This window comes from Hyaena hyaena, unplaced genomic scaffold, assembly GCF_003009895.1.
Source record: "Hyaena hyaena isolate Hyena2069 unplaced genomic scaffold, ASM300989v1 scaffold_206, whole genome shotgun sequence".
Classification (NCBI taxonomy): Eukaryota; Metazoa; Chordata; class Mammalia; order Carnivora; family Hyaenidae; genus Hyaena; species Hyaena hyaena.
In genome coordinates this window covers 347,558-359,070 of record NW_024080840.1, presented here as the reverse complement: position 1 = coordinate 359,070, position 11,513 = coordinate 347,558, and the positions used below count along the sequence as shown (strand labels likewise).

Below are 11,513 nucleotides of genomic sequence, written 5' to 3'. Positions count from 1 at the left end.
ACCCAGTGTGGGTCTCCAACTCAATGACTCCAAGATCAAGAGTTGTGTGCTCCACCGACTGAGCCAGCCAAGTGTCCCTGCATCTGATGGTTTTATTGTTTTTTCCTTCTGAATTATTGCATTGCTTGCATTCTCCCTCATATTTGGTTATTTGTACGCATAATTGTTTTTCTCACCTCAATATTAAATTATTTGGGGACAGATGTTTATTTGCTCTCTATGGTTCTGTTGCATAATCCACATAAGTTTTAAAAAAAATATTTATTTTGAGAGAGAGTGAGCAAGCGAGTGAGCACTCTTGCAGGGGAGGACCAGGGAGAGAGAGGGAGGGAGAGAATCCCAAGCAGGCTCCGGGCTGTCTGTGCAGATGCGGGGCTGGGTCCCACTACCCGTGAGATCACGACCTGAACCAAAACCGAGAGTGGGATGCCGACCAACTGAGCCGCCCAGGCACCCCCACGTAGGAAATTTATGTAAACTTTTAAATCTTGCTTATTAGTACGTGTAACTATCGTAGCATATTTGGGAGAGCCTTTCTAAACTTACTTTTAGAGTATTAGAGAGTAAATTGTAAACAGAAGTGAAACTTTTGTAAATGCTGTACTGTCTTTGTATTTCCCAGTGAGGAATTAGTGTGGAACTCGGAACAAATACTGGAAAGAGGCAGTGCGCTTTTTGCGAAATTGATTTCCAGAAGATTTTTATTGGTTGTGATGGGCAGAATCCTAAACCGGCCCCTCAAGTTTTCCCACTTTAATCTCCAAGACTGTGAATCTGATGGGTCATTATGCCTGTGATTATGCTATGTTGTAGCCAAAGGATCTCTCCACATGAGCTTTCAAAAGCAGAGTTTTCTCCAGCTGGTAGCAAGAGGGAGCATTTCAAAGTCGGGTGGATGTTGGCTTTGCAAGGGGGCTGGGCACCAGGCATAAGATCAGAGTGGCCTCTGGGAGCTGAGAGTCATTCTTGGTCACCAGCCAGAAAAGTAAGGGGGACCTCAATCTATAGCTACCTGAAACTGAATACCTTGTAAGACAATTTTTTCTCCAGAACCTCCAGGTAAGAGGCTTGCATCTTGATTTTGCCCTATGAGACCCTGAGCAGAAACCCCGTGTAGACCACCTAGTAGACTTCTGGGTTATAAAACTGTGAAATAATAAATGCATATTAAGCTGCTCTACGTGTAGTAGCTGGTTATGCAGTAGTAAAAATGAACACACTGGCTTCCTCTATTCCAAGTAATACATGAAATTGTCCACATCGCTACAGGTAGCAGTGGACAGAACTCTGGAGTTGTGTAATTAAAAGTCTTTGCTAAAACAGGGGCAGTTGGGTGGCCCAGTTGGTTAAGTGTCCGACTTCGGCTCAGGTCATGATCTCATGGTTTGGGAGTTCAAGCCCCACATCGGACTCTGCTCACAGCTCGGAGCCTGGAGCCTGCTTCTGATTCTGTGTCTCCCTCTCTGTGCTCCTTGCTTACTCTCTCTCTCCCTCTCTCTCTCTCAAAAGTAAATATTAAAAGTCTTTGCTAAAACATTATTCATTAAATTTGTTTTTCTTTGATTGCTGGTGGAAATGAGCAAACAAGTGATTCTTTTGTTGCCTTCTGATAGCATTGGAGCTGGGAAACTAATAGAAAAAAGGCAGGAATTTCTGGATGAGAGATTTGATAGTGAGAGAAAGAAATCACAGAGGGAAAGATTCTACCTAAAAAAGAGTGGTTGTGTGGAAGCTGGCTCGTCCCGGCTCATGAAGCTAGTTGTTCATTGGTTAAGAATCTTCTGAGTCAGTTGTTAGACATGGCTGTAATTAAAAATTAAGTTCTAAAACTGTCACTGAAAGAAGTTATATTAAGAGCACAGGTAACAAATCCCCCAAACTCATCACTTCCCAATCATTTTACATTTTACTATTAGCTGTGCTCTTGAGGTTATTTTTGTCTCTCATGTGTCTTTCGGGTAGAAATACCATAATGATTTGCCTCTTCACAGTTCTTCCCGGCTCCACCTCACGTGACGTCACATTTGAAACTTGAAATTGGCAATGATGGGTATATTTACACTGCGGAGCCTGGCAAATTCCCTTTCTGAACCAATGAAACAGTTCTTTTGGGACTTGAATCAGGGCAAGGTAGGGCCTTTTTCTTACTGGACAAGGACCCAAGAGAATGCAGCCTGGCGCTTTGAGGGGAGGCCCGCCGGGGAGAAGGGAGCCTACACTGCAAAAGGCAAAAAGGCCAGGGATAATCAACCAGTACCAGACGCTGTGATTTGAGCGCCATTTCCAGCATTACCTGTTCCCACCCTAGACTCTGATTAAATGAGCCAATACATTCCTTTTGTGTTGAAGCCAGTTTGGGTTGACCTTTCTGTTATTTTTAACTAAAAGCAGCCTAAAATATACAGCAAGATGTAGATCAGGACCAGACTGCCCATCCTAGCCACAGAAGAGGCTTCCCTGCTAGCGGTAACTTAGAGAGATGGGAATCCTCCCGACCCCCGTCTTGTTCTGCTCTTGCATTATAATCCTCTGCTTTGCAAACACAGGTTTGCTTCATGGAATCGTTTAATTAGCCTTATTTCATTTCCCTTGGCAGCTGGGATCAGCTCTTAGCAATGAACACTTTTGTTAGATTGGAAGACATTCTTACCGGGTTATCTAACGGCTCTACCACTCGCCTCTTCCTTGATAATGGGAAACTTTATAAAGCCCCAGAAGAGGAATCGTGATTTTTCTAAACCCAGCAAGGTAATCAATCTCATAACTCTTTACCAGATATTTGCTTTCAAGACTTCCCTACAGCTAAGTATGGCCACAGGACCTAGTTCTGACATATACTCTTAGCTCAGAAGGTGACTGCAATTATTTTTTATATCTGTAATCACTCAGCAGATTTATGCGTTTGTACCGCTGGATGTGTTAGTCACTGAGGCAATAGAAGTAAACAGAACAGACATCATTCCTCTTATCTTTCTTCACCTTTATGAGTTTTTTTGGGGTCTATGTTGAGAACAATGCAAGGTAGGTGTAGGTGGCTTTAAATGTGAAGCCCCAAGTACATCCTTAAATTTTGATCACATTTTTTCCTTACCATATGTTGTTGATACATAGTGATCAGTTAGATTCAAAGGCTGTGCCAGGCACACATCGATAGAAATCTTATATTTATCTTTGAAACACACTCTATTTACACTTACTACATTTTAGTACAAAATGCAGACTACTATTTATTTTAGTTGATGACATCTAACCTTGGGTAGGACACTGTACAGTTTTGTTTTTCATGAGCTCTGAAGCAGACCTTCTTAACTCTGAACAGATCTTGAAATGTCTATTCCAATGTCAAATGTATGTAGTAAGGACCTATGTCTTTATCTTCGGGGTTTTCTTTTAAGTTTCTTTTCTTTTAAGTTTATTTTTTTGAAAGAGAGAGAGAGAATGTGAATGTGAGCCAGGTAAGGACAGAGGGAGAGGGAGAGAGAGAATCCCAAGCAGGCTCTGTGCTGTCAGCGCAGAGCTCAATGTGGGGTTCTATCTTACAAACTGTGAGATCACAATCTGAGCCAAAATCAAGAATTGGACACTTAACCAACTGAGCCACCCAGGTGTCCCATAGTCCCATATCTTCAGTTTTAATGTGTTGAGATATATAATTTCTTTCATCCTTGACCCTCAACACTATGCCTCTACGTGGGATAATGCGCCTGAACTCCAGCCTCTCATTCATGCCTCACTGGAGTCACCTTCTGGTGATTTCCTGTTATGGCAAATTCCATTCAGGTAAAACTAATTTCCAAATGAGAGAGATCCAGGGATTACAGACAGAGGTTAGTTTCATTCTTCAGGTAGAAGTGGAGTGGTAGAACAGAAAGAATATGGACTAGAGAATCCTAGATTCAAATCCCAGGTGGACCACTCACAAACACTCTGACAGCATCTTGAATATCCCTTTGTAAAGAGAAATCATATTACTGCTCTATAGCATTTGTGTCCTAAGGATTAAATCAAATCACAGGAGAAAAGTGCCAATGACTGTGCCTGGCACACAGAAGGCATCAGTTGTATTGTTATGATTTATTTTTCTCCCCAACTAGATCACAAGTTCCTTAAGACTCAAGATCGGATTGGTTTCACTTGCTGGTGTTTTCCCAGTATCTAGAACAGTGCCTGGCACATGGTTAATTCTTAATACATACTTGGTGGGTTAATATTATTATATTCTCACGAAAGTCAGATCAACCACTTATTGATTCCAGTGACTAGTCTACATTCTCTTTTCTTTTTCAAATCAAGTCCAATTTCAAATCAAGTCTAAGCACAATCCTCCCCCGCCTCCCCCCGCCGTGAAACCATCCCCCACAGGCTCTAGTTTGAGTTATCTGGTATTTCTCATGCTTGATGGATACCACAGCTCCTCCCCCCTCCCACTTAACACTGCACTCAGGACCCTTATCACTGTCTGGTTGTTTCATATATGTGAGTCCCGTCTTCTTAAAATTCAATTCCACCAAGAGTTCTTGACTGTTCATCACACTCTGGATGCCGTGCTAGGTTCTGGAAAGGAAATAGTAGCCACTTGGATCAAGGAATCAAGTAGCTGCTCTCCCTTTTAGTAAATACAGACGTATAATCAAGCAGCAACATCACAATGTGACATGAAAAACTATATGCACAGAGTATCTATGTGAAAAAGTATATGCACAGAGTAGCAGAGAGGTGAGAAAGTGATTCATCTTCAAGATGGTCAGGGAAGACAACCCAAGAGAGGATATAATCAGTGAACCCGATTTTACAAGACGGTCTGACATCTTCCAGTTGGTCAAGGTGAGGGAAGAACATTCCAAGGAATGAACAGATGTGCCCAAGGACGTGAGATGACAGGATGTTATCCTGGAGAACTTAGGAGACTGAAGAATCTGGGAGCACCTGGCTCAGTTGGTTAAGAGTTGTCTGACTCTGGTTTCGACTCACGTCTCATGATCTCATGGTTCATGAGATCAAGTCCCATGTTGGGCTCTGTGTTGACAGAGCGTAAATTGGGAGATAGAGTGACAGAGGGTAAATTGGGAGAAAAAAAGACCGAAGTTCAGCAGAATTCAGGAGGAAGTAGGAAAGGTTCAAATGAAAGATTGGGGGGGGGGGTCTAATTGAGTCAGTGAGGTTGGGGCTGGCAGACAGATTGGATTGATTTTTAGGAAGAAGCTTCATAACTGCCCTGACTAGCTTTGGTCCTTGGAGGTAGAAAGATAAAAAGGCAAAAAAGAACCCCTCTCAACAAATAGTATTGTTTTGCATCTCTTACTTGGTAAAGCATAATACCGATCACACAAAAAGCGCTCAGAAATAGGCTGGTAATAAGCCAGTCCCCATAGCATTATTTGGTCTTGACTTAATTTTGTTTCTAGTTTTCTCTTTCTTTTTCTTTTTTTAAATATTTTTATTTATTTCTAGGAGAGAGAGAGAGAGACAGCGTGAGCAGGGGAGGGTCAGAGAGAGAGGGAGATACAGACTCTGAAATAGGCTCCAGGCTCTGAGCTGGCAGTCAGCACAGAGCCCGATGCGGGGTACGAACCCACGAAGCACGAGATCATGACCTAAGCGAAAGTCGGACGCTTAACCGACTAAGCCACCCAGGCGCCCCAGATTTTGTTTCTAGCTTTAAAATGAATTTCTATGAACTGGAACTTTCCAAGCCCTTGCTCAGCTTCTTCGTGCGTTTCCAGTCTATGAGGATCCTTTTAATATTTCCAAGTTATTTGCAAACAGAAAACCAAAAAGGGACTTTGTTTTCCAACCACATATTTATCTATTTAGACAGTTGTTAGCATAGTATTCAAAAGAAGTCTGAGGATAATGTGGCATAATCAAGAACAAAGGAAAGATGTCAAACTGTACCAACACATAGCTCAAACCTTTCTTTTTTCGGGCTCACATTAGATAACAACACACTTTTTCTTAGTATTCAGGGTTATTTCGACCTCATTTAATCTTTAACTGTGTGTCATAAACACAGATTTTTCTTGGAAAATGATTTCCAGGCTACACAAACACACGTCCAACTCATTCTATCAGGGCTTTAGAATTATCAGGGAAGATAAAAAACATAGAATAAACAAAATTACTCATTTTCATAGGCAACACTCTGTAATTACACAGCAAAGGGATAAGAAATTCTTCCATTGATAATGATGGCTATCTTACATCTATTTTGAATTTCTAAGAATTGAAACAGGAACCAACAGAAGTTTAAATAAATTTTGAAGAGATGATTTTAAATGATCAAAAATGGCAGAAGCATATCATGTGTGTATAATAACCTTGGTCTCTTACAAATATATTTTTAAGCCAGGGTTGGCAAACTACAGGCTGGTGGTCATTACCTGTTTCTGTAATGCTGTGAGCTAAGAATGGTTTTACATTTTTAAGTGACAGAAGAAAAAGAAAGTCAAAAGAAGAATATTTCACGATAGACGAAAATTATCTTTAATGTCAGCGTCCATGAATAAAGTTTAATTGGAACACAGCCTACTCATTTGTTTCACATGGCAGAGTTGATCAGTGTGCAAAGCCTAAAGTATTTACCATCTGGCCCTTTCCAGAGAAAGTTTGCCAACCTTTGTTTTAAGGGCATTCCCCTGGGGCGCCTAGGTGGCTCAGTGGGTTAAATGTCCAACTTTGGCTCAGGTCGTGATCTCACGGTTTGTTGAGTTCAAGCCCTGCGTCGGGCTCTGTGCTGACAGCTCAGAGCCTGGAACCTGCTTCGGATGCTGTGTCTTCCTCTCTCTCTACTCCTTCCATACTCATGTGCTGTCTCTCTCTCTCTCTCAAAAATAAACATTAAAAAAAAGAAAAAAAAAAAGAGCATTCCCCTAACGAAACACTGAGGCCTTCAGTACACTGAAGTCTTTTTCACAGAGATTTCCTGTGTCAGTGATATGTGATGTTAAAAGACAAGACAAATGCATGAATTTAGTAAAGGTAACGTAGTTGCCATATCATAAAATAATATACATGCTTTTACTATTTTAGGTTGCTTCTTATTTTATGTCAGTCTAGCACAGTTATTAAGAAAATGCATTTTAGGGTCATTCTTTTTCCTGGAATCTTGATTAGCTCTCTGTGACCTTGGGCTCTTTACATAGCCTCTCGGAGAGTCTTAGGTTTCCTATGAAAACAGAGCAATAATGGTACCAACCTTATGAAGTCATGGTATTAAGTGGGGGTGATTTTTTTTCTGAAAGGCATTTTTAGCTCGGTACCTATCACATAGTAGATGTGCAATAAATTTTCTTCTGAGTAGCATGCTCATCCGAAAATGCCTTTTTCTTGTGATCCCCTCCTAGTTTTGCCTGTAATTTCTGCTTTGACAAGGAAATCTGCAAAATCTGGCTTACATAACTTCACACAGTTAGAGCCCCTCTCTCTGGATTGTTATTTGTGGAAAACGGTGCCTGGTGCACAAATCCAAGCAGGTACTTGACAGGAGGGAGGACCAAGCAAAGCCTAGGACATCTAAAAACAGATCACAGAGGTAGAGAGCGTTGGAAGGCTGGTGGGCAGCTGGGTTATTATGCTGGGGAGCAGGACGTTGGGAGCTTTCCTTCTTAGAATCCATTCCAACTCTTTCTGTGGGGAGGAGTCGGATGACAAATGGCATGAGGTGGAGAACCTTCTTTAGCTGTTCCTTACAGAGCCAATCTCTGCCTAAAGATAGCTCACAGGGGAGAAAAACCCCCGAAGGAAAAAAAAAAAACTCTTTTATCTCCCTTCCCCCCAAAATCATTTACAGAAATATTGCAATTCCAGAAGTCAGCAAATACCTCCACAAAATACCTGAGAAACAGAAATCCTATAGGCGTGCCACTTTTTTTTTAATCGCATGAAACAGTTTATACAGACCTCACTTTTTTTCACTTCTGTATTTTGACATACTATTTTGAGGAAAATCCCTCTGAATTTTACCCTTGTTCCTCGTTACGGTTGATTGAGTTTAGTCACCCCCAAAGAAGAACAAATTATTTCAGCATTCTTACCAACTCTAGTTGGACTCAGGGTTAAGAGGACAAATACATACACCCACACGTCAGCCTGGTGTGTGGGGCTAAAACCCCCAAACTGTAACCCTCGCGTGCATGCCTGGGACAGAAAGGGGTGGGGTGAGGGGGCGAGGGGGTCTGTCTACTGGTAGGAGTAACTTTCATCGTCATATTCCAGCTCATCCTCCTCCTCATCCAGCAGCCCGTACTTAAACTTCCGGTAGATGGTGCCATCTTGGCCCATGTAGACGATGTCATCATCCTCCTCCTCATCATAGTCCTGGTCTGTGTACTCAATCACTTGATCCTCTTCAAAGCTGGTGCTTTCAAGATGGCTGCCCTTGTAGGAAACATATGACTTGCTAGGGTCGGCCAGCTTCTCATAGCCGGCCTTTGCTACTGGCTGGGCTCGGCCTCGTGATTTCCTCCAGACAATCACAGCGGCCCCGAACAGAAGCACCAGCATAATGGAGGAGGTGATGAACAGGGCTGTCTTGGTACGCTCACCTGCAGGCCCAGTTTCACTTGCGTGAAGGATACACTCCTCTGTTGGAAGAAGACCCCAGAGGAAGAGGAGAGAGCAGAGAGGGGAAGGATGGGAGAGACGAAATGGAATGAGGAAAATTAGTTTCTGAGGTAAAAAGCTTTGTTTTGTCTTTGAAATCTAAAATGGCAGAATCATTGTCTCTGATTTTCCTAGAGGGCATACCGCTCTTCAGAATTGCACTAGGTACCCCTGAGGCTCCCAGTCTGTGTCTGATGATACCGACAAACTCTTCTAGGATGAAGGTCAGTTTGAGAACTGAAGAGTCCCCTCATGCTCATACCTCATGTGTCAGTCGCCAAGTATCCACCCTTAATACTCGATTTTTCTATTTTCCTCTTAAGAAAAATATTTCATCTTGGGCCATGCTTCAGTTATTGCTAAATGCTCTGTTTTTTTGTTTCAACTCTGACTTTCTCTAAGCCCGATTCCTGTCCCCAGGTACCCTTCCATCTGGTCCAACATTCAAAGGTAGAGATGATTACTTACAAAACCATTGACTTGTTGTTGTTTTTTAAGTGGGTTCTATGCCCAATGTGGGGCTTAAACTCATGATCCTGAGATCAAGAGTCGCTTGCTCTACTGACTGAGCCAGTCAGGCACCCCTTTCCTTATTCTTTTTTTTTTTTTTTTTTTTTTTTACAAATAGTTTATTGTCAAATTAGTTTCCACATAAACCCCTTTCCTTATTCTTTAACCTGCCCAATGGAAGTGAGAAAGAGAGTATGAGAACCAGGAACAAAACTAGCAGGCTCTGTTGGATGTACAAGTTGACATACGCAGTAAGTTTTCCATAAATGGTTTTTGAACCATCTGCTCCCCAGATTCTTTTATGAGATTCTAGATACATTATATACACTAACTTAATGGATATAATTTTGCAGCTAATTATTTCAGGGGCAATTATTTTCTTATAACCTACTAGCCAATTAGGTCTGACTCATCACCACAGTGTATTTCTCCTCTCTTTGTGCTAGTGATAAACAAATTTCCCATTTTATTCAAATTTCCATCCTCATGGGATTTCTGCCCATCCAGCAGAGTTTCCTCTTCTAAAATAATAGCACTACCATAATTATTTTTGACATTAACAATAGCAGTGCAGGATTTTTCTCTGGAGGAAATATTAAAGCACCAGAGGGATGGATAAGCTATCTATGTGTGGTACTTGGAGATAAACATACCCAAGGCAGGAGAATCAATAAAAGATGTTTCAAGATTGTTTTAATTACTAGGGCGCCATATGCAATCATGTCTTCTTACTGTTCCCCAGGCTTAGGTCTGCAGAGTTAGGGTCAGCCTTTGTGATCTGGTTTCTTTGAAGCAGCAGAGAGGCTCAGGAAGAAATGAGCAGGTAATCAAGAGTATACAGACTGTCCAGGTTTGTCCCACGTGGATCTCCAAGGGCCACAGAAGGCCCAGGAAAGCTGACTAAATAGGTCTCAGTCAGAACGGGTTTGGATAAAGTCCGCACCCAATGTGTACATACTTCTGGCTTCATTTAAAGCCATCGATGTAATGAGGGTTATTATTCTTAGCTGACATAGCATGGATATTAGGCAGTCAGACCCTGAAGATGGGAAATCAGCTGTTTGTGGGGGTAGGAAAGCTGAAAGAAGGGAACGGTTAGTTTTTGGAAAGATGTTTAGAATTGAATTGCAAAGGCCAATAAAAATAAAAAAGAAATAGCTAGTAGCAGTTATGGGTCTAGGATTAACTTCACTTATACATGGACAGGCTCACATAAATATGATGTCTCTTTGTCAGGCAATGATATATCTGAACCCAAGGAAATGATCTGTTTCTGGACTAGAGAATATATTATAAGAATATATGTATGTATGTATTCGTGTGTGTGTGTGTGTATGTGTGTGTGTGTGTGTTTATTTAGGAATGACTCCATTTGGGATCTTTCTAAGTTTGTGGCCAGTGAAGACCAAGTACCCATATGGATGGGGTTGGGGGTAGGAGACAGGTGGGGGCCTGGGAATTGGTTAAAAGGATTTTGTTTCTTTTTAGCCTTTGATGAAAGTTCATTTCTAAAATGCCTCAAGTCTTAAGGACCTGTAGATGTTGGCTAACTTCCATAGAATGATTAAAGATAATATTGGCATTAGCTTTTTTGATAGTTGATTCATTTCTTTTTTTCCTAGGAGGAAAGAATAAGAAAGAAGAAGGAAATTTATAAAGATGAGATTCTAAAAAAAAAAAAAAAAAAAAGAAAGGAAGAAAGAAAAAACAAAAGAAGAGATTTTAGACTGACTTGAACTCTCATCTCAGAGGCAGCATAGCAGTGGAAAGAATGCAGGCCATGCCGGGGCCCCTGGGTGGCTCAGTCAGTTGAACGTCTGGCTCTTGACTTTGGGCTCAGGTCATGATCTCATGGTTTGTGAGATTGAACGCTACATCGGGCTCTGTGCAGACAGCTTGGAGCCTGCTTGGGATTCTCTCTCTCCCTCTCCCTCTGCCCCTCCCCTGCATGTGCTCTCTCTCCTCAAATAAATAAATAAACATAAGAAAAATTTTTAAAAGAATGCAGGCTTTGCAGTCCAAAGAATCTATATTCTAATTCCAGATGACCCTTAACATTGCCATGGACTTGAGCATGTGAATCAAACCCTTTGAGCCTTGGTCTTCTCATCTGCAAAAGGGGATTGATAATATCTACTTCTAGGGGCACTGGCTGGCTCAGTAGGGAAAGCATGCGACTCTTAATCTCCGGGTTGTGAGTATACCACGTTGGGTATAGAGATTACTTAAAAAAAAAAATCTATATGAGTTAATGGACAGAAAGTTCTAGGTACAGTAAGCACATAGCAGGCACTCAATTAAAGATAGCTCTCTTGATTCTCTGGAACTTTCTATCCTCCTCTCCCCTCTGCTCCCATCTGCTTCTGGAGGACAGGCCCTTCCTCTGCAGGCTGCTCTTCCTC

At 41.7% G+C, this 11,513-nt stretch overlaps 1 protein-coding gene across 1 annotated transcript in view; it reads right to left on the bottom strand.

Moving 5' to 3' along the window:
* Positions 1 to 7,905: 7,905 nt before the first annotated feature.
* Positions 7,906 to 11,513, bottom strand: part of PCSK5 (proprotein convertase subtilisin/kexin type 5) — a 336,435-nt gene continuing 332,827 nt past the window's right edge. Inside the window, exon 36 of the mRNA XM_039242170.1 lies at positions 7,906 to 8,582. Within this exon, the coding sequence (XP_039098101.1) occupies positions 8,179 to 8,582 (404 nt within the window). The 3' untranslated portion in view covers positions 7,906 to 8,178. The remainder of the gene's footprint in view (positions 8,583 to 11,513) is intronic.